This window comes from Cololabis saira, chromosome 20 (genome assembly GCF_033807715.1).
Source record: "Cololabis saira isolate AMF1-May2022 chromosome 20, fColSai1.1, whole genome shotgun sequence".
In the NCBI taxonomy this organism is placed as follows: Eukaryota; Metazoa; Chordata; class Actinopteri; order Beloniformes; family Belonidae; genus Cololabis; species Cololabis saira.
The window spans coordinates 8,674,783-8,697,344 of record NC_084606.1 but is presented as its reverse complement, the minus strand read 5'-3'; the positions used below and the strand labels follow the sequence as shown (position 1 = coordinate 8,697,344).

The 22,562-nt window shown below is 44.6% G+C and overlaps 1 protein-coding gene across 1 annotated transcript in view; it reads right to left on the bottom strand.

Annotated features, from left to right (window-relative positions):
* Window positions 1-2,984: 2,984 nt before the first annotated feature.
* Window positions 2,985-22,562, bottom strand: part of LOC133420868 (NACHT, LRR and PYD domains-containing protein 3-like) — a 42,568-nt gene continuing 22,990 nt past the window's right edge. Inside the window, exons 11-12 of the mRNA XM_061710740.1 lie at window positions 6,126-6,172; window positions 2,985-5,995 (exon numbers count right to left, since the gene is read on the bottom strand). Of these exons, the coding sequence (XP_061566724.1) occupies window positions 5,463-5,995; window positions 6,126-6,172 (580 nt within the window). The 3' untranslated portion in view covers window positions 2,985-5,462. The remainder of the gene's footprint in view (window positions 5,996-6,125; window positions 6,173-22,562) is intronic.

The window sequence follows — 22,562 nt, the reverse complement described above, 5'->3', positions numbered from 1 at the left end:
ACTGCGCGCAAACTCACTCCTCACTCCCCCTCTGTCTCTGTTTCTCTCTCTCTTAAATATCATTCAAGCCTGTGTGATACTGAATGATATTAAGGGTGAAATCTACAGTCAGACATGACTGTAGACAGTCAGATCAAGTTGGGTTGTGGACTTATCTCGGATTTAAAAATAAAAATAACAGGACGGAGCTCAGGATTCATCCATACAGTAAGGGGCTGCTTTATTACAAACAATTCCACCATATAAACATATAAATCTAGAATGTGTGTGTTTAACAGCTGACCTGTAGGTGTGTGTAGCAAAACAAAGAACATGAATTACCGTCAGATCCTGATCTGATCCCGATCCGGTGTTAATGAAGTGACCGGTGCTGTGCCTTGTGCGAAAATGCGCACAGCCTCTTAACATTTGACATTTCATTAGCTTATGTCTTACATACAAAATACTAGAGAAGTACAAATACGTGAAAGTTGAGGCTGTTGTGCTCTCTGCAGTTTTCATTATGGACCAATCTGTGTGCTGAAATATGGAGAACACTGGAAACAGCTCCGCTCACTTACTCAGACAAGGGAAAATTGCACTCAGCTGCAAAACTTTATGGGCGTGTTTGCGCCGGTATATCATTAGAGCAAAATCTTTTGTGAATAGGACCTTAAAGCGGGGTAAATTGCGGGCGCAATTCACAGCGCTATTTGCGGGCGCAATCTATTCTTTGTGGATTTGGCTCCAGTTCTCCTTATCTCTTTGATTCACTGTGACCGGAAACTCTGACCACTACTGGACAGAACCAGAATCAGAATCAGAAAAAGGTTTATTGCCAAGTACGTTACTGGACATACGAGGGATTGTTTTGGTGTAGTGGCTGCAAGAGATTTTTCTAAATAATATATACATGGTAAATAATATGAACATGGTAAATAATATAAACATGGTAAATAATATAAACATGGTAAATAATATAAACATGGTAAATAATATATATATGGTGGGGGGGGGTAAGAACGTGCGTAAGTAAGAACATTCCCACGCAAAGTATAGAATTTATCAACATGTACCTGTGCGCAGAAACGCGTGTAAATGTAAGCACAAATCCGACCATGCGTACACACAAAACCTAGTGGTAGAACAGTGAAACTACAAATAGAACCCATTAAAAGAGTCACAGTGTTCAGCGATCTCAAACTTCACACATGTTCCTCGTTTCCTCTAATTAATAAAAATTCTCCATTAGTAATTTAGACATTTTGAATAATTGGTGTGACAAGCTATAAAAGACAGCTTTGGCAGGACGACCTGAAAAGAAAATACAAGTACCATGGCTTATCTTGCAGTGTTGGAGGATTTGCGCTCCGAGGGAGCGCATTTTCAAAGAGCGCGCTGATCTGTTGATCTGTGAGAGCACGGAGTGGCTGCTCAGCAGGTACCGCTTCCCCAAAAACATTCTGATGGATTTATGCCGTGATTTACAACCTACTGTATGTTGGAGCGAGAGACAAAACGCATCCCAGTCACATCCAGCTCCTGTCGACCCTGGGATTTTTTGCCACCGGAACATTTTTGGAGACATATTTCGCAGCCGACACTAAGCAAAATCATGCCGGCAGTGTTGGATGCAATAATTTCTCTGGCCCTAATTTACACCCAGTTTCCATAAACACATGACCAAGTCGAAATTAAACGAGGATTTGATGCCATCGCCGGATTCCCAAACATAATTGGAGCTGTAGATTGCACCCACATCGACATAAAAGCGTGGACATGAAAGGATTTAATTCAATCCATGCACAAATAATCTGCGATGCAAGTATGTCTCTGTCAAACGTCATTGCCCCGTGGCCTGGAGGAACGCACGACTCATTTCTTCTGCAGAACAGCTCTGTTAGTGTTTGCACCTCCAAGCAGGAGCTTTTGACTCCAACCAAATCTTAATTTATATGGATAATCTTCCAATAAATATATCAAACATGGTCAACATAATTATTTTACTAGGTAAATATCACATACATAAATGCAAATGGAATAACAGCAAACCCTCCATTGTACATCTGAAAAATGAATGTAAACTGTATGTGTTTCATGAAGTTTTAATTGACTCAACAACGTTTTGTCCCTTTTGCAGATCGAATTTCAGCCAGTTTAGAAGGCATCTGATTGGTTCTTTCCCTTCCTGCCAAGCCTCTGGTCTTCTGACCAATCCGAGCCATTCGGTGCGCAAATAACTGATTGGTTGGAGTTTTTACAGGATTACAGCTTTCAGAGAGGATTGATTTTTTTCTTTCCTTTTTCTGAACACATTATTCACTGGCTACTCTTAGGATGGAAGGACCATTTCACCCAGTATGACAATAAATGTTTTTGAATACGATTGCAATTAATACCTTTAACTAAATACTTAGTTTCACTGGAAAGATTTAGATTTAACTTTTACGTGTAACATTAATGTTTTGATCTAATCATTTAATATATTTCTAAGTGAAGAAAAATGGTTATAAATGTGCTAAAAAGTGACAATTCAAAAATCCACAAACTCTAACAAGATCTATACAGAATGTTAGAAGATGTCCCGACATAAACAACTTCCTGCAACTGACTCGTTTTTTATAACACACTTTTAATTTAATCAGTCTTTTTTACTGGAAAAACTGAGAATCCGCCTCCATTTCTATCCGAGTTTCAGACTATAAAGCTCGATCTAACATCCATCACATAATATACATGTTTACATAAACTGTTCTGTTACAGCAGATTTAATCCGTTGAACTTTTTCATTTTTCTTTTGCAGCTTATAAATAAAAGTCTATGTATAAACACATTCACGTTCTCTGGTTTTATCTTTAATGAACAGATGTTAAGATGAGTTTTTAAAGAGTTTGTTTGAGCACAGAAGATGAAAAATAGTATGTGTGTGTGTGTGTGTGTGTGTGTGTGTTTTAAGTGACGTGTGTTGTAACTTAGGCATTCACGTTACTTCATTACCACTGCATCATCCACCAGCAAGCAATATATGCAAAAGTTGTGAAACTCAGCAACAGCATCTGCTGGAGCTCATTCCTGCCAGGCTGGAGATTCACCTCATGCAAGGCCTCGAGGTGTTTCCCTCTGCATGTCTTATAGGACTCTCGACCTACACTGGGCGGCCTGGTGATGGCGGCCACAACGCCGGGTGAGGGGTGTCATCTCAGCAAATCCCTCTCTATACCTCCATTCAGTCTCCTCTATCACAGCGGGGGTTCCTGCAGGGTGACTGACAGCCTGTGGGAGGGTCTACCCTTCATAATCTTCCATCAGTCTTGGTTGTAGCATTCGTCTGTATGGACGTACATCTTCACTTGGGGAACATAAGACATTATCACTTCGTAATGACCTTATTCGGCTCCAAGGACCATATGTTTTGGAAGCTTAATGATTAACAGTTGTACACTGGCTTTCTCTGTATTTTAATCGTGAAGCGCGTGTTTCAAGACTTAAATGAAGATGCAGGAAGCTGTCAATTTCCTTTACAGAGCTTTAATCCAGTCTAGAGAGTGCACTTACAGATGTGGTGTGTGTATGTGGTTCTGGAATAAACCAAAGAATAATAGAAATCAATAAACAGCAATAAACACATGTTTAAAGGAGCATGAGGCAGGATTTATGAAAAAAATGCGTATACGTTTTAAGTTTTCTAGTAATAATGTCAGATGAAGCGTTCCAAACCAAAAAGAATGAGCCCTCTAGTGTATCTCTCCGTTGCCTTGAACAGGGTGTGTGCTGCAAAATGTGCTGCAATTCGGTCCCGAATTTCCCGCGCTGGGCTGCGGATGTGACGTCACATGACGCTGCATGAGCGTTCTCGGCGGCGCACGAGTAAACATTGGATACGCGTTTGAGTCATGGAGGCAGCTTCAACTTGAATTGGGACTGAAAACAGATGCTGACATGGCTCATTTCCTACTGACCAGGTAAGATAACATTGTAAGTCATATTTAGAGCTTGATTTGAAAATCACATGAGATTACACACATGCCGGCTTCGCTGTTGGCTGCAGGAACCCCGACGGTCGTCGTGGCGCTAACGAGTCTCATTTCTTATTCTTGCCTCATGCTCCTTTAACCCTAGCACACAATCCAAATAATAATGTTATTAGCAAGAACATCATATACATGAGATACTATGCATGATAGGATACTATCACATTTAACTGGAAACAAAGAAAACAGTCAGTGACATTCAGATAACATAACTAACTTTTGAACGATTAGTGAAGTAAATAACTGCTGGAAATACTCACCAGCAGACTTATAAAATATAACAACAAAGAAGTGCTTCCAATAAACAACAATATAACTTATGTTTCTCTGGACGCACACTGAACCACAAGCATCAGATTCATGACACAAAGTAATATAACAGCTTCATCCACATCATCCAGCTTCTCATCATTGTCTCTTCTTCTACCACGATAAGCAGCACTCAGGGGGTCGAGTGCAGCAGCCCCCCCTGGTGGCTGGATGTTCTTAAATCAACCATCTGTCATGAAAACCTTCAAAACAGTGCTACATATTTGATTATAAGTACAAATGTGGGACTTCATGAAGTGTTATGGGGGTTCATTCTGCATTAATGGGACGTGATTTGAAGATGTTCATGAGTTGCTACTAAAATGTTATATAAGTGATCATTTGAAATTGGAACAAACTAAATGGATTAAGAATAAAAAAAATTTCGTGTTGAAATATGTTTCCGAGCATGATAAATCAATTTGATAATTATTTTGAGGAAATGTTGAGGCAGCACTTTTAATCAGTGAATATCAAATGTTGTCATCAAAGGGGAACTTTATTCAAAAAGTAGCCCTTCTAGGTACAGTGTAAAATCAACAAGGCCGACCCCCGGGACCCTGAACATGAAGAAGCAGTTCTAGAAGATGGATGGATCATCTTAATCATCTTGGTGACAGCTCACACATAAACAAACACTTTACCATGACAGAGACCTGATAGTCCAGTAGTGATGTCATGGTTGGAACAGGAAGTGGGTGTGAATAAAGACCAGGATGATCCCTGGCTGCACAGCAACCTTGTGCTCAGATCTGTCAGCAGGTTGTAACTTCATCTGGGCTGATTGCAGCTCAGTGATTCCTCTCTGACATCACAGTTGGTCACATGTGCAGAAAACTACCTGCATCTGACATGAACTGAATGATCTCAGCTGATCTGAGCTGCAGAGAAACAACATGCTGCTGTTCACTGTGAAGCTCTGACTGGAGACAGACAGAAGAACAACATGTGGATCCTGGAATAACGGCAGCTTCCACCTTTAAAGGACCGGAAGAGGAAGAAGTTTCCAAGGAATCATTCAGAACAATTTCACCAACATGTGATTCAGGTGTTCTGATGGAAACAGAGACAGACGTGTACAGACTCAACTATCTTTCCAGCAGAGACAGTTTCTCTGACAGGAGGAGACTCTTGAGACTGAACTCAACACAGAGACACTGAAGAACCAGACCAGAACCCGAACCCGAACCCAGGATAGAGAGGTTCAGTGAATGTGGTGTTGAAGGTGTGGAGGGGGATCAGTCTGTCAGAGAAGATGCTGTAGAAGGACAGAGTTCCAGCAGGAACGTCCACATACACTGCTACTCTGTCAGAGACTGAGGAAGAGGAGGAGGAAGATGTTACTCTGTTATTGTGACAGACAGAGTACCCACCATCAACATAACAGTTCAGGCTCCAGGAATGATCGTTCCCTCCAAACATACAGTCATCAGAGTTTCCTTTCCTGCTGATTCTTCTGTAACTCACTGATATATGAACTACTCCGCTCCACTGGAACTCCCAGTAACAGCGACCCGTCAGAACTTCTCTACACAGCAGCTGAGGCCAGACATCAAACCTGTCTGGATGATCAGGATATGACTGATACTCCTTCACACGTGTCATCTTCCTGTTGTTGTCAGACAGTTTGATGTTGTTCTGGACTGTGTTTGTGTCAATGTTGAGTTGACAGGAATCTGATGGAGAGAACAAACAACCCAGTTGCAGTTATTATTGATCTGTCATTGATTATTGATGGACTCATGAATGAGTGATGTGTCAGTGTGAAGATGGTTGAACGTGTGAATGAAATAAAAACACACTTACACTTCCTCAGATCTGGTTTCAACCATCGTTGTCCAGCAGGCTCCACCCTGAAAGGAGGAGGGGGGTCAGACCAGCACAGTCTCTTTCAGCAAACATGGACATTACATGGCTCTCACACACGAATGAAGGAACAGTCCAACACTTGGACAGATGCACTTGAATGCAGCATCTCTGAAATCCTGTCCTGTGGTCGTCACTTTCCAGCACAGTTTCAACACATTTTTTTCATCTGATTTCTGCTAAATCAGCAGCAGGAGGAGATCGTGTCATGGATGAGTGAAGGTGCAGCTGTTATTGTGCTGTGATGGGACTGAAAACCACACTGCTGTGGTTCTGGGATGTTTACTGGGTCAAGTATGGCTCAGTTTTGAACTGCATCAGCTCTGCTGCAGCACCAAGTCAAGTCAAGTCAAGTCAATTTTATTTATACAGCACATTTCACATTACAAGCATGGACATAAACAAACAAATAAACAAAATTACAAGTTTACAATAACAGAAATAGATAACGAGTATGACAAGAGAAAAAAACAATAATAACAACCATAATTCCATTTTAACAAAAGTGCAATCACCCTGTCAACCATGAGTTTAGGCAAACGCCTGTGCAAAAGGGAAAGCTTTTAGTCTGCTTTTGAAAGTGGGCACTGTTGGAGCAGACCTAAGTTCCTGTGGCAAGGAATTCCAGAGAGTGGGACCGTAGTGACTGAAAGCCCCATGAGCAGATCTAGTGTGGATTCTAGGAATGATTAGAAGACTCTTATTTGATGATCTAAGGCAGGGGTTCTTAACGTTTCTGACCTTGGGGCCCAATTTTTTCAGTACAGAGTGGCCCGGGGCCCATTAAATATTAACACTGTATAGCAGGGGTATTCAACTAAAACATTAAGAGGTCCATTTAGAGAAAATTTACTCAAGCGAAGGTACAGAACATCATAATATGTATATATATATATATATATATATATATATATATATATATATATATATATATATATATATATATATATATATATATATATATTCAAGTAGCCTCATAGTTGTATCAACATCTGCATCTGACTGTTATATTAAAAAAAGTACATATTTGCCACTTAACATGTGTAACTTGAATCAAACATATTTTTTTCTCTTAAAAATAAAATAGATTTTATTTTATTTTTCAAATGCTATCTTATTTTATTTCTCTACCAGCAGTTTGAATTTCAGCTTTTCTTTGTTAATTGTCTCAACACATTTTTATAATAAATGAATATAAACACGTCTTAACAATTGAACAGTTTTGCAGTTTCTCTTTCTTCCCCTCTTTGAGTTATGCTTCTTCTAACGACGGAGCCGCCACCCGAGCGGCACGACCTCCCCGGCCGCGGGGACGCGTCGGGATAAATGATCACGCCGCGCTCGCTCGCTCTGGGCGCAGACCCAAGTAATCGATCCCTAATCCTGGCGGATCTAAACCTACTCTGTGCAAAATGAAGGATTTTCTCTGTAAATACACACCATTTCTCTTACTATTACACGTACAGCTAGCTGAGGGTCTTCTCCTCATTTGGTTGGGAGTTGCTATGCAGTCCGGCGGCCCACGCGGCCCACAAGTACAAAACAGAATTTTTTTGCGGCCCACTAGATGGCGCTCGCGGCCCAAGTGTGGGCCGCGGCCCTATGGTTAAGAATCACTGATCTAAGGGATCTGTCCGGAATGTATTCAGTCAGCATGTCAACTATGTAGGAGGGAGCTAAGCCATTCATAGATTTAAAGATAATAAGAAGTACTTTAAAATCTACTCTTTGTTTAACAGGGAGCCAGTGAAGAGAGGACAAAACAGGAGTGATGTGTTCAAACCTCCTGGGGCCTCATTTATCAACCGTTTGTACGCACAGATCTGTGCGTAAAGCGTGCGTACGAGCATTCCCACGCAAAGTATGGAATTTATCAACCTGTACCTGTGCGCAGAAACGCATGTAAATGTAAGCACAACTCCGACCATGCGTACACACAAAACCTAGTGGTAGAACAGTGAAACTACAACTAGAACCCATTAAAAGAGTCAGTGTTCAGCGATCTCAAACTTCACACATGTTCCCCGTTTCCTCTAATTAATAAAGATACTCAATTAGTAAATCAGCAGATAGTGTGAATAACTGGTGTGACTGCTATAAAAGACAGCTGTGGCAGGACGATCTGAAAAGAAAATACAAGTACCATGGCATATCTCGTACTGTTGGATGATTTGGAGGATTTGGAGAATTTGGAGGATTTTGAGGATATGGAGGATTTGGAGAACCGTGCGCTCCGCAGAGAGCACGTATTCAAAGAGCGCGCTGACCTGTTCAGCGAGAGAACGGAGTGGCTTCTCAGCAGGTACCGCTTCCCAAAACATATTCTGATGGATCTATGCAGCGAATTGCAACCAATGTTGGAGCGAGAGACAAAACGCAGCAAAGCCATTCCAGTGCACATCCAGCTATGTCCACCCTGGGATTCTTGGCCACCGGGACATTTCAGAGAGAGATTGGAGACATATGCAGCATTTCGCAGCCGACAATTAGCAGAATCATGCCGGCAGTGTTGGATGCAATCATTTCTCTCGCCCCAGCTTACATCCAGTTCCCATTCGCACATCAGCAACAAGTCGAGATCAAACTAGGATTTCATGCCATCGCCGGATTCCCAAACATAATTGGAGCCATAGATTGCACCCACATCGCCATAAAAGCACCATCACGCAATTAATTCAGTTACGTCAACAGCAAAGGCTTTCATTCAATAAATACACAAATAATCTGCGATGCAAATACGTCTCTGACAAACGTTGTTTCCCGGTGGCCTAGAGGAACGCACGACTCATTCATTCTGCAGCACAGCTCTGTTGGTGTGGACCTCCAAGCAGGAGCTGTTGAGGATGGCTGGCTTATTGGTGAGTGTTGCAACATTTCAAAATAATTTTCTGGGCGTTGTATGGCTTATTATAACATCTCTATAGGTGATCGGGGATATCCACTAAAGCCATGGCTGATGACCCCCATACCCAACCCGAGGACCCCGCAGGAGCAGCACTACAACCGGGCCCATGCACGCTCAAGAACCGTTGTTGAACGCACAATAGGTCTGCTAAAAGGCCGATGGCTGTGCCTGTCCAGCGCGGGGGGGACACATAGGCCTGAAAAAGTCTGCAACATCATCTAGGCTTGCTCTGTGCTTCACAACTTAGCCATGAAAAACAAGGTGTCCCTCTGCAGGAACCCCCCAGAGCAGACGAGCCCATGCCCGACGCAGAGCCTTTCCCACCCCCTAATGCCGCTGCCATTCAAACGAGAGAGAGGATCATACAGGGATATTAAGTAAGTCTGTATGGAGCCAGATCAAGGCCAAAAGTTTTGTGATTGAAAAACTGAGATTTGAACCTGAAAATTCAAGTTTTGATCATGAACTTATTTTTCTACTGTTTCTTTTTTTCAGTATCAGATTCTTTTTTCAGTTTCAGATCACAAAGAAAGGTACATGATCAAAACTTGAATTTTCAGGTTCAAATCTCAGTTTTTCAATTACAAACCTTTTTGCCTTGATTTGGCTCCATAGGTCTGCCTGTTAGCCGATCTTTAAAAAGTGAGAGATTTCGGATCGAAGGTCTGCGTGGGAAAATAATGTCAACATCATTCAACATTTTTTAGTTTATTTTTTCAACATCTGCGCTGCGCATGCAGCAATCTGTTTCAGAGATTCGTTCATCTGAAGTAGGGTGTTCGATATGGTGGTCAGTTGATCCCTTATTTCGTTGACGGATCTGGTGGTGTTGTTAGGTTAAAAAGTCATCAACATACATGAATTAACTTAGAAAAAGACACCGGAGACTTATGGAATGATTTTCAATGGCCTTCTGCAGAAGGTTGGAGAGGAATCTGAGGAGCTGTGGGCAACACGGCCCTTCTCTTAGAGCTCGTCAAACTTCTCCCAACTGGCTGTCTGCAGAGCTGGCGCTTTTATTCAGTAAGCTGACAGGAAACTTGACCATATTTGGAACAGTGAATGTATAGATGGTCAATTGACAAAAACAGGAAACAGATGGTCACACAGACATGGTATCAGATGATAGTTGAAAAGTCACACCTTATGACTTTTCAGTTAGTAAGTAACTTATCTGTGGTGTGCAGAGCAACAGACATCCTTTTAGAATTGGTCAAGGGGGTTTTGTTGTCATGAGATGGTCTTAAACCCTTAAAGACAATGAGACGGCTGTCAGACGACCCCCCTGAGTCTCTCCAAGGAAGTTTATCTGTTTAGAGCATGTGATGGGGGTCTTGGAACAGATGTGCCTAAAAACAATGGTCCATTTGACCAACCAGGAAGTCAGCAGTTTTAACCTCCTGCGTGGCAGGCGAGAATTCTACCACTGAACTACCAATGCATGTCATGAGAATAACAGGCAGTTTTCTAATTCTGATTCTGGCAGTTTCACAATGTTAAACTTGGATTAATCTCACATTTCCCTCCTTTTTTATCATTTTGAAACTTCAACAGTGTCATCATAAACATACAGGTAATGAAAACACAGAGAAGTACAAAGACAGTAATAGTCGGAATCGGAATCGGAATCTCAGTCATTATGTCAGCATGACTCAGTAATGAAAAAGTCTCTTCCATTCCTCGGACTCCTCTCCTAGTTTGTTGTCGCAAGTCAGTTTGGCTAGTCATATTCTTCAGGCTGGGCTGGCGAGATAGGCATCAGTTGATTTCTTCCGCGGGCAAAGGTTCGAGTACCGCCCGACTTCCCGCACTACTCGAGCCTGGCACGTTTCTCCGCTAGCTTTCACTGCAACTGGTGAACGCAGTAGATCATTCAGCAGCCTTTACTGCTGCCGGTGCTGTCGGTGTCCTGATCTTGGACAGCAAAAGGGCCCGTCCTGACGGGTGATGACGTTTCACCCCTCGACTCAGGATCCGGTTACCCAGTTTCAGCAGTTCCTGCTTTAGGAGAGGGAGAGAGGAAGAAACAGCAGCGTACAAGAAGACGATTCTCATGTACAGTTCGACTAATGGCCGTCATTCAGGCCATGGCTTTCTTGAGCCTTAACTTAACAGGCCATTAGTTCACTCCAAGAATCAAATCCATATGAACAACTTCAAATGGATAGGTCCTTTCATGTTGTATCTGCAACATGTCGGAAAACTCCTACTAAAAATTTTTTTAAAGGGTATTTAGTATTTAATCCTCATGATGTATCATATGTACCCCTACATACTCCCACTCCCTCCTGTTGAGCCATAGAAACTCCCTTATGGCTCAACTTAGCCACCAGGTGGAACAACTTCCTTGGAAGCACTGGTCTGCTTCACAGCATAATTTTGCATGCCGACAGGGGTGGGGGTTTTGTTGTCATTAGACCCCCTCCTTATTGACTTCTCCCTGGAAGAGTCAGGCTGCCAGAGTCAGGCTCCCCAGATAAGTGGCCCTCCCACTTCTTGACCTTCGCACCCTGGCAAGTCTGCAGGTCTGACTCAATGATTCTCTAGGGTTGGATATCTATGTCCCTCAGAGATCCCCCCTCCCATCACCAGATTAGATGGGGCAAAACCTTTAAAATTCTGTCTCCCACCGTAGATTAGACTACAGAATTTCTCATTGAAAAACGTTGTGGGTTATGATCTTATTAAAGTAACACCACATAAAAACTGTCAGTGCAGCAACTCTTCTGCAACGTAAACAGTAGGCTTCAGTGAACTTATATATATATATATATATTGTATGTATAAACAATAATTCACAGTCACAAAACATCGGACTTAAAGGAGCATTCTATCAAATAATGTCTTCTCAACTGTTGTTGAGCTCTATTTTCCCCAAATCAAAAAGAAATGCCAGAAAATTGTCAGAAAATTGTCAGAAAATTATCAGAAAATTATCAGAAAATTATCTCCAGATAAATCATGAGTACTTATAAAAGTCTTCAGGAGATTCTTAATCTTCTGTTTGCATGCTGCAACGCAAATGCACGCTCTTCTATGAAAACTCATAGAAGTCTTAAGAAAATTGTGGGATAAATTCCCATGCATAAACTACACATAGACAAAAACCCACTAACATTAAACACAACTTCAGATCATCTGCATGTGGGTTTGTGTATCAGTGCAAATGTGTAAATTACTTCTCCTCAAACTAAACTAACCAAACTCAATTGGTGCATTTCAGATGAACTCCCAAACTAAATGGTAGCAACACTGATCACAAATGTACACATTTTCAGTGTGAATAGGCTAGTATGCACTCAGAGTTCTTCTTTTCTAAAAAGATTGTTCAACGGGTTTGTTTCTCCTGCATATAATCCGAGTCAAATACAGTATTACAAAAGTAATCTGCAAATTAAATGGTGAATTAACCCAATTTAAAACTTCTATGATTCTATGCCCTCATTCAGGGCTTAAAATGATAGAACAAACTATATTTCTCCATTTTTCTATGTTTTTACCAAGAGGAGAGCTCAAAACCCCCCTTCTTCCCAACAAACACAAAAAGTTCTCCCTCAGACACAGAGCCTTACAGCCGCTCGTAAACCGGAGCATGCTTTCACACACACACAGACACACAGCTTCAGCCGTTTGTATTATTTTAACAAAACCTTCGACAGAGAAGCTCATACGAATTTAAACTTTTTACCTCTTAACATATTATCTTATAATATCCAAATATATTCTAACATGTTTCTTCTATTCAACCCCTAACTAATATTTTGTGCTACAGGCAGACCCAAACAGCCCCTCCTCCTCTATTGGAGGAACAGGCTGCATCTCCAAGCACCATAAAATCTGCTCAAGCAGATCACGATCTGAATGAGGACTTTTACGTATCTCACCTTTCTGTCTTTATTCAATTTTTCATTTTAACGCACAACTATGAGGTCAATAGAATCATATTTCTCTTTCTCTTAAAATGACAGAAACTTTCAGCTGTTTACACACACACAGAGACACAGAGAGTTGCAGCTTGACACACACACAGAGAGTCACACACAGACACAGACTTCCTCATGCTGCAGCCTGCAGCAGCCCCCACTTCTCCCAAAATCCATCCTCTCCTCACAAGTTCGCAATTTTCTTGTTTCTTCTTCTAGTCTTAAATTAGTCCATTTACTTCTTTTTAGGTTCCCTATATTATTATTTCGCAAGATTTGTCTCCATTTTCTTAAGTTTGAGGACGTCTCCCCATCAATTAAGCATCTTTTAGAGATTCTTTAAGCATAAATTTCAGCTTAACCACGCCTCTGCTATTTTTCGCCAGTTATTTTCTTTCCTAAGTTTCTCTCAGAACACAAGTTTTCCTTTTTCAACAGTTTGGTTTTAGCCTGATATTTAGTGAACAACTTAAATTTTTCCTCTCAATTTTAGAAACCCCACATTGAACAGACAGTTTTCCTGTCATAAACATCAGACAAACATTAGACAAACATTAGACAAACATAAAACACAACCATTAAAAATCATTTCCAAATAGAAACCCCTTCTCGTAATTCTGTACTTTTAAAGTCCCAGACTTCAAAAGCCGGTCCCCGACCGAGTTAGGTGTTGGTCTTACGCACTGCTCTTAGGCAGTATTTTTAGAGGCCTCTATGCCTTCATAAAAATCGTGTCCCCGACCCGCCGCCAAACACCGTTTTCGCTAACCTCTTGTTAGTATACACAGAAATTTCACTCAAAAAAGGTCTCTCACCTAGTCTCCTAGTGCCTTACCCTGGCTGGGAAATCTCGTCGTCTGGACTCTGGAACAGCGCAAGATCAACCTGGCCCCGTCCCTGAAGTCGGGAACCGGCTGTCGACAGATTTTGGATGGCCCGTTGAATCTTACGCCACCCCAATCGTCGCAGCTCGAGAGATCCTGCGGTTTCGGCACCAAAATGTTAGGTTAAAAAGTCATCAACATACATTAATTAACTTAGAAAAAGACACCGGAGACTTATGGAATGATTTTCAATGGCCTTCTGCAGAAGGTTGGAGAGGAATCTGAGGAGCTGTGGGCAACACGGCCCTTCTCTTAGAGCTCGTCAAACTTCTCCCAACTGGCTGTCTGCAGAGCTGGCGCTTTTATTCAGTAAGCTGACAGGAAACTTGACCATATTTGGAACAGTGAATGTATAGATGGTCAATTGACAAAAACAGGAAACAGATGGTCACACAGACATGGTATCAGATGATAGTTGAAAAGTCACACCTTATGACTTTTCAGTTAGTAAGTAACTTATCTGTGGTGTGCAGAGCAACAGACATCCTTTTAGAATTGGTCAAGGGGGTTTTGTTGTCATGAGATGGTCTTAAACCCTTAAAGACAATGAGACGGCTGTCAGACGACCCCCCTGAGTCTCTCCAAGGAAGTTTATCTGTTTAGAGCATGTGATGGGGGTCTTGGAACAGATGTGCCTAAAAACAATGGTCCATTTGACCAACCAGGAAGTCAGCAGTTTTAACCTCCTGCGTGGCAGGCGAGAATTCTACCACTGAACTACCAATGCATGTCATGAGAATAACAGGCAGTTTTCTAATTCTGATTCTGGCAGTTTCACAATGTTAAACTTGGATTAATCTCACAGTGTCCTCCTGGTTCTGAATCACTGCCTCCGACAGCATCCTCACCCTCCCAGGGCGCACCCAAGGCCGCCTTAATGCAGGGCTTACCTGGGTTGAAAATGGGACCGGAGTCCCGTCAAAATAAAGATGTGGACAAATCAGCATCGGAACGCCAATATAAGCAGCAGAGAAGATTTTTCTCATTTCAAACGCAAACTCAGTAACTTCTCCAAACTGGGCTTGGTGAAAAATAGACTCGAGTCACCTCACACTGATTGAGCATGACATCCTGCGTGATTTGTATTTTAAGGACATTATCAAGGCCTTTTCTTCAACCAGGCGGAAGCACTTCTAAAAAGGTAGGAAAGTGCTGTATTAATTGCTAGCTGGTGCAGGTTTTGAATTGTTGTGGTTGTGCAGTGAAATGCATACCGTATTTGCTTATATGTTTGTCATTATACTCAAAATCTTCCATACTGTTTCATCTTTTATACCTGGCTGGCATTAAGCCATGTTGCTATCCATGGTGCTGAATGGAGTGTGCATGTGTGTCTGTGCAGGTGCATGTGATTGGTTCACAAGGCCCGCCGAGGCCAGAGGGGGGAGTTATATGTTAATATATATGTTGTTATATATATGTTATATGTTTCTTTACAGTCTATGGTTAAACCTGAACATGGAACTTTATTTGCATCACAGACCTTACTATGCAGGTTTAGTTCAACATTATTTCTGTGTCCAGTCCAGCTGTCAGTTCAGCAGCAGTCTGTATTTTACAGTTCTGATAAAAAGTGGAAGTGATCCCAAAAATACAGCTTTACTGTGTGTTAATTATATTATATGTACATTTTCACACATCTTGGTTTGCTGTGTGTGGTTGTTATAAAAAGTGTATTTTGTGTTTATACTCAAGTGATACGTTAAGACGTTAAGACTATGTAAGTCGAGGGGCTGGGGGGCCTACAAAACCTCTTATCCCCAGGGCCTATCATTAGGTTAAGGCGGCTCTGGGCACACCGAATGGGTTCTGGATGACCCTGGCTGCTCCTGTTCCTCCAGCTCCTCCTCCGCCTCCGGCTCCTCCACCGTCTCCGGCTCCTGAGCGCAGGCTGGACTGGCTTGAGTGTCTGAGTTATTAAAGAAGCATCACATTGTTGTCACATTTATTTTGATTCAAATTCACACATTAAACTGTCTAAATAAATGTTTGTGAAACACCTCAGCTCAGCTTTTTATTTTACCTGCAGTGTGACTTGTTGATGGTACAGCTGGTGGGAGTGTGTTTGTGTCTCCTCCGGGAATTATACCACACAGTGCTGTGTCCCCGATGATGCTGGCAACACGGGTATCCATCGCTGACAGCTGCGTTGTTGCCTGTCCTCCGCCGGTTGCAGATGTCTCCTGTTTATGGGCTGCGACGCGTTTTTTGGCACCTCTTTGCCATGATTTCGGTGAGGGGGAGGGACTCAATTCACGCATTTTTGAAGGGAGTGTTGCTGCCATATATGGTTAATTGGAGGAGTTTCTGTATGCAAATGACCCTCACCCGGTGCGAGCACGGCAGGTAAGCACAGGTGGGATTTATCATCACTGATGTGCGTACGACCAGTGTCCGCACGTTTGATTAAATCCGGATTTTTTTGTACTTACACACATTCTAAATTTCATTCCTACGACAGAATTTAGAACCTTTTCTACGAACGGTTGATAAATGAGGCCCCTGGTCTTTGTTAGAATTCTGGCTGCAGCATTTTGAATAAGCTGGAGTTTATGTAACACTTGCTTTGTTAGTCCTGCAAAAAGTGCATTGCAATAATCTAATTTACTGGAGATAAAGGCATGAACCAGTTTTTCAGAGTCTGATTGTGACAGAAAGCATCTTACTTTAGATATATTTCTGAGGTGATAGAAGGCAGTCCTGGAGACATTTGCTATGTGTTTCTGGAAGTTAAGATCAGCATCTAAAATAACACCCAAGTTTTTGACAAGCTCACATTGTTTTACTGACAGAGGAGTTAATAGAGGGAGAATATGTTGCCTCAGAGCACTTGGACCAATTAAAATAGTCTCTGTTTTTTCTTCATTTAGCTGTAAAAAGTTGGGTGCCATTTAATACTTGATATCTGTAATGCATTGAATGAGGTCATTGACTGGGCTCAAATGATCGGCAGTAACAGATACATATAATTGTGTGTCATCAGCATAGGAATAATATTGAATATTATGATGCCGAATGATGGACCCAAGTGGTAACATATACAAATTGAAAAGTAGGGGACCTAGAATTGACCCTTGTGGGACTCCATATTCAATGCTGACATTATCAGATTCATAGCTGCCGACGGAAACAGAGAAAGATCTACCACTTAAATATGAAGAAAACCAGTTAAGAACTGAAGCCTCTGAGGCCCAAACACTGTGCAAGGCACTGAAGTAGAATGACATGGTCTAGAGTATCAAAAGCTGCACTAAGGTCGAGCAGTAACAGAATAGAGACTTTGTGGTTGTCTGTGTTAATTTTCAGATCATTGATAACTCTGACGAGGGCAGTTTCTGTACTGTGATTTTTTCTAAAACCAGACTGGTAGACATCAAACAGGCTATTATATGACAGATACCTGTGTAATTGTTGGTAGACAACCTTCTCCAGAATTGTCCTCAGGAATGGAAGGTTTGAAATAGGCCTTTAGTTCTCAACAGTGAAAGGATCAAGGTTACTCTTTTTTATCAATGGTGTTTGTGGCAGGTTGGAGAGGTGGATGGGACACGCACCTGTGTCCCATCCGGCTGCGTCGCGAAGGATGGAGAGACACGGAGTTTCGTGCAGACCCTTTTTTATTCTCACAACACCCACATGTGCACAAGCATCACCCAGGACACAGCTCCTCCGACCCCTCGCTGCTGTCCGGCTCCGCCTTATAAGGCAGGCAGGTGGAGAGAACCAGCCACTCAGGCGGATGGGACACAGGTGCGTGTCCCATCCACCTCTCCAACCTGCCACAGTGTTATAATAGCATGTTTGAGACCTGAGGGAAAGATTCCAGACTGTAGGGAGGTATTTACAATTTTGAGTACATCATCACCAATACAGTTAAAAACATCTTTGAACAGTTTAGTGGGCATAAGATCAAGCGAGCAGGTCGCAGAGCTCAGCTGTTGTACTACTTCCTGTATGTCACTGCACTGAGTAAGGGTGAAGTTGGAAAGAGTGCTGGCACTGCGGTGCTGAGCAGAGGGAGAGGGGTCACGTCCACCAGCTATATTATTCCTAATGTTCAGGATTTTAGATTTGAAGTATAATGCAAATTCATTACATTTATCAGAGGAGTGGAACTCAGTGGGTATTGGTCTCGGAGGATTAATAAGTTTGTCAATTGTGCTAAAGAGAAACTTAGCGTTATGTGAATTGTCCGTGATGATTTGAGAGAAGTACTGCTGTCTAGATTGTTTTATTTCTTTGTTATAAGTGCTGAGCATATTTTTATAGATCTTATAGTCAGCCTGCAGTTTGGTCTTGCGCCATTTGCGCTCGGATTTGCGGCAGTTCCTTTTAAGGGCCCTCACTGTTTTCACATTCCTCCATGGTGCTTTTGTCTTGCCAGAAATTTATTTGGTTTTAATAGGCACTATATCATCCATAATTTGCGTCACTAAACAACTAAAGTCATTCATCAAGTTGTCACATGAAGACAATGGAGATGGAGTAAAGTCCAGGTTAGAGTAAGAGTATGGCCCAAATAGTCTAGCAGTGTTGGTATATTTAGCAATAAAGCTACCAGCTGTGTCAGCAGCAATGGTGCGTCTTTTGACTAGTTTTGACCCAGGTATAATTTTAGTTGTCCAGGCAACATTAAAGAAGATACAAAAGTGATCAGAGGTCCCAACATCAAGAGTACACTCAATCAAGAGTGTGCCCCTGATTATGAGTAGCCCCAGTAGTATGTTGTATGAGTTCAAAAGAGGATAACAGTTCAATAAAATGGTTGGCAAAGTGATCATTGGTACAATCAATATGAATGTTAAAATCACCAGAAATAAGTATGTAGTCATATTCAACAGTAATTTGGGATAACAATTCGCTAAATTCAGCTATAAAACCTTTTCTGAGCCTTGGAGGACGGTATACGGTTAGAAGAAGACATGGATAAGCAGGTCGAATAGCCAGAGCTCAGTACTCGAAAGTAGAGTATGAGCCCACATGAATGGTTTTACATGATAGAAAGTCTGAATATATAGTAGCAACACCACCACCCTTCATATTAGTCCTGGTACTATGTGAAAATGAAAACCAGATGAGCTGCAGCAGCTCCATCTGCTGAAAGATCTCTGCTCAAAGTGTCATGGAAAAAATCTGACATTATTTGAAGCTTAACCAGCGAGTTTCAGGAGCAGGACCACGCCTCAACCACGCCTCTTCCAGCACCACGCCTCTTCCGGCATACCTTCAAATACTAACCTAAACCTCAGTTCCTCTTCGCTCTCGTTCTCTGCACGCTCGCTCTCGTTCTCTGCACCGGAGCCGCAAGCACGTCAACGCTACTACACACTCTCGTACCTCTAAGATAGTTACTCACCCATTCAGGCATGGATCTCGTGTTGCTATCGCTATTGGACGACGATCTGATTGCAGGGGATCACCAGCAAACACCAGCGGATCAAGATTCGGAGGAGGAAAACTTTTCAGCCGTCGCCGTGCCTGAAACACCGCTCTCCCGGGCCCGACAGCCGCCCAGGAAGCCGGCAAGCCGGTCAAGCTCCGTCTCCTCAGTGGTCCACATCCCGCCCGGTTAATCTCTCCTGAACATCCAGGATTACTGCAGCTCACCCGTGATGTCCTCCCCATCTCCTAGCCCACCTCCGTCATCGACGAGAAGAGGACACGGACAATCCGGAGCAGCCAATCGCCGTCGTCGCAGGTCCCCGACTCCTTCTCCTACAAGGCTAACCCAAGCCCCTCGCTATCGACCCGACAACACAGGCTGCACAACCCGCCGGCAGTCCCAGCGTCACCACGCTCCATCGAGAAACCTCGCCGGCCGGCCTTGCAAATATTTCGGACTGGACTGTCCCCACCCTCCAGAAAACACTACATGATAAAAGAATCCCTTTTCACCGCACGGACAATAAAGCAAAACTTTTCAATCATCCCATGTCAGCCTGCCATGGCCACAGCTCCGCCGACGCCAGTTCTCTTCCGGATGACATCATCACGCAAACTTTGACGGCGCGCCGTGACGTCAACGCATTAAAGGGCCAGTCCAACCAAACCCTCTGGTTCAACAGCAAAAAACTCATAAACAGAAGCAAGGTCAAAAAACCATCAGAACAAGTAATACCATGGTTTTAGGTCAATTACCTACTTCAGTAAGAGCACACAGCTTCATCATTCCTGGACCTTCAACCTCCTATCTGGATTTCCACCCACACCAGCAGTCTCCTTCCTCCTTCCTCAAGGTCCCTGGCACCGGGATGCCAGCGCCCCCCGCTGCCCACCACCAGCAACTACAGCAGCTAGATCTGGCCGGGGTTTATGGCACCGGGATGCCAGCGCCCCCCCCGTTGCCCACCTCCAGCAACTACAGCAGCTAGATCTGGCCGGGGTTTCTGGCACCGGGATGCCAGCGCCCCCCTCAGCTCACCTCCAGCACCTACAACTGCTAACTTCAGCGGGGGTTACTATCACCGGGATGCTAGCACCCCCCTCAGCCCACCTCCAGAACCTACAACAGCTAACTTCGGCCGGGGTTACTAGCACCGGGATGCTAGCACCCCCCTCAGCCCACCCCCAGCACCTACAACAGCTAACTTCAGCCGGGGTTACTAGCACCGGGATGCTAACACCCCCCTCAGCCCACCTCCAGAACCTACAACAGCTAACTTCGGCCGGGGTTACTAGCACCGGGATGCTAGCACCCCCCTCAGCCCACCCCCAGCACCCACAACAGCTAACTTCGGTCGGGGTTACTAGCACCGGGATGCTAGCACCCCCCGCTATGCTCTTTCAGCAGCCTCGACTGCCAGCGGTAGAGGGGGCTCTTGGCGCCGGATTGCCTGGATCCTCTGCTTCCCAGCTCCGTCAGTCTCAGCAGGTTACCTCGGTGGGAGCCACCGGCATCGGGATGTTGGTACCCGGCACCCCCCGCATTTTGGCCCGGTTTCCTTCCTCGACCCGTTCCGGCCCCGCAGGCAACTACTCATTTCGCCCTGTCCACAGCTGGTACCGACGTCCGTCATCCCGGCGCTTCTGCTTCCCGCCCTTCTCCGGTTCCGGCCGGCCTGCGCAGACAAATCGTGAAGGGTGGCTACATTGATCTTGCACTCCTCCTCGTGCCTTCCCTCCACCGACCACCCGCAGACGGACATCTTGAGGACCACGAGGGGTGCCTCCGCTCGGGGGGAGGGTCATCCACCCGTTCAGGGGAGCTCACGCCGACCGAGCTTGCATGCGCTTCTCTCTTTGCAGGGACGTTGTGTGTTCCATCTTTCCTTCGCGTCACCAGGAACTGGACGGCTGCTTGTCCAGCGTCCTCGGTCTGGCCCTCCGCTTCGGAGGCAGCGACTTTCGTCAGTGCCACATCCACTTCCCTTCCGAGGCTGCGGCTCGCCTTCATCAATTCGGCGAGGCCGCATGCTGGGGCGCACTGGACACCGAGTCGTGTGGCCGCATCTTCGCCGCCCGCACAGCCCTGGCATGCTCTTTGTGCGGTGCGCCGTCACACCCAGCTTCGTCCTGCTCCATTCCTGCCCACGCTGGGCCTCATTCCACCCGGGCGAGATTTTCGGCTTTCTTCCGGCTGTCAGTGGCGGCGCCGGCGCCCTTGCTTCCAGCGCGCACATCGTCCACCCCATCTGTTGGCATTCCGGCGGCCAGGGGCGTCGGTGCCGGAGGCGGGCCCGTCGTGCATCAAGGAGGCCGCTCTGTTTGTGGTGACTTTAATGATGCTGGCTGCAGCGTGTTCCAGTGCCGCTTCCTCCGCGTCTGCTCCTGCTGCGGCGGTGGGCACGCCCACCCCGCCCGCCCGCGCGGCCCAGCTTTGCGGAGGCTGGGTGAGCATCTCTCTGCACCTATTGGCATTCCCGCTTTGGAGGTGGCGCTCCGCGGTCGCCCCAGTCCGTGCTTCATTGAGTTCCTCGTCAAAGGGTTCAGTGAAGGTTTCCAACCCGGCATTGTCTCACTTCCGTCCTCATCTTTTGGATGCAAAAATCTACTGTCCGCCATAAACGAGCCGGAGTCAGTCGATCGCTTGCTCGCCAAGGAAGCTAAAGAAGGCTCCATGATCGGCCGGTTCACTCATCCCCCCTTTCCGAACTTTCGAATCAGCCCTCTCAGCATTGCAACCAGGAAATACTCAGGAAAGAAACGTATCATCATCGATCTCTCAACGTCTCATGGCAGTTCCATTCCAAGCATCACTAGCCTGATTCCAAGCGAAGACTTCTCCCTTCACTACGCCACCATCAATCACGCCATCGCCCTCATTACACTCGCTGGGAAAGGGTCGTGGCTCTCAAAAGTGGATATCACCAGCGCTTCCAAGGTTCTCCCCATTCACCCAGACTTCTGGCAATACTTCGGCGTCCGCTGGCGAGGTGCATCTCTACTTTGCAGTCAGGCTCACCTTCAGCTGCAAGAGCAGCCCCGAACTTTTCGACACCTTATCAGAGGCCCTCTGCTGGATCCTCTCCAACAGCCACGGCATCCCCTTCCTCGTCCATCTCTTGGACGATTTCCTCGTCGTTGCCCCTCCCTCGTCGCCACCCGCTTCTGGCCTGGTCACTCTGACTTCCGTTTTCTCCGAACTCGGGGTTCCGTCGTCCGCTGGGAAAGCGGAGGGCCCCCCCACTTCCCTCGAATTCCTCGGAATCACTCTCAATACAGATCT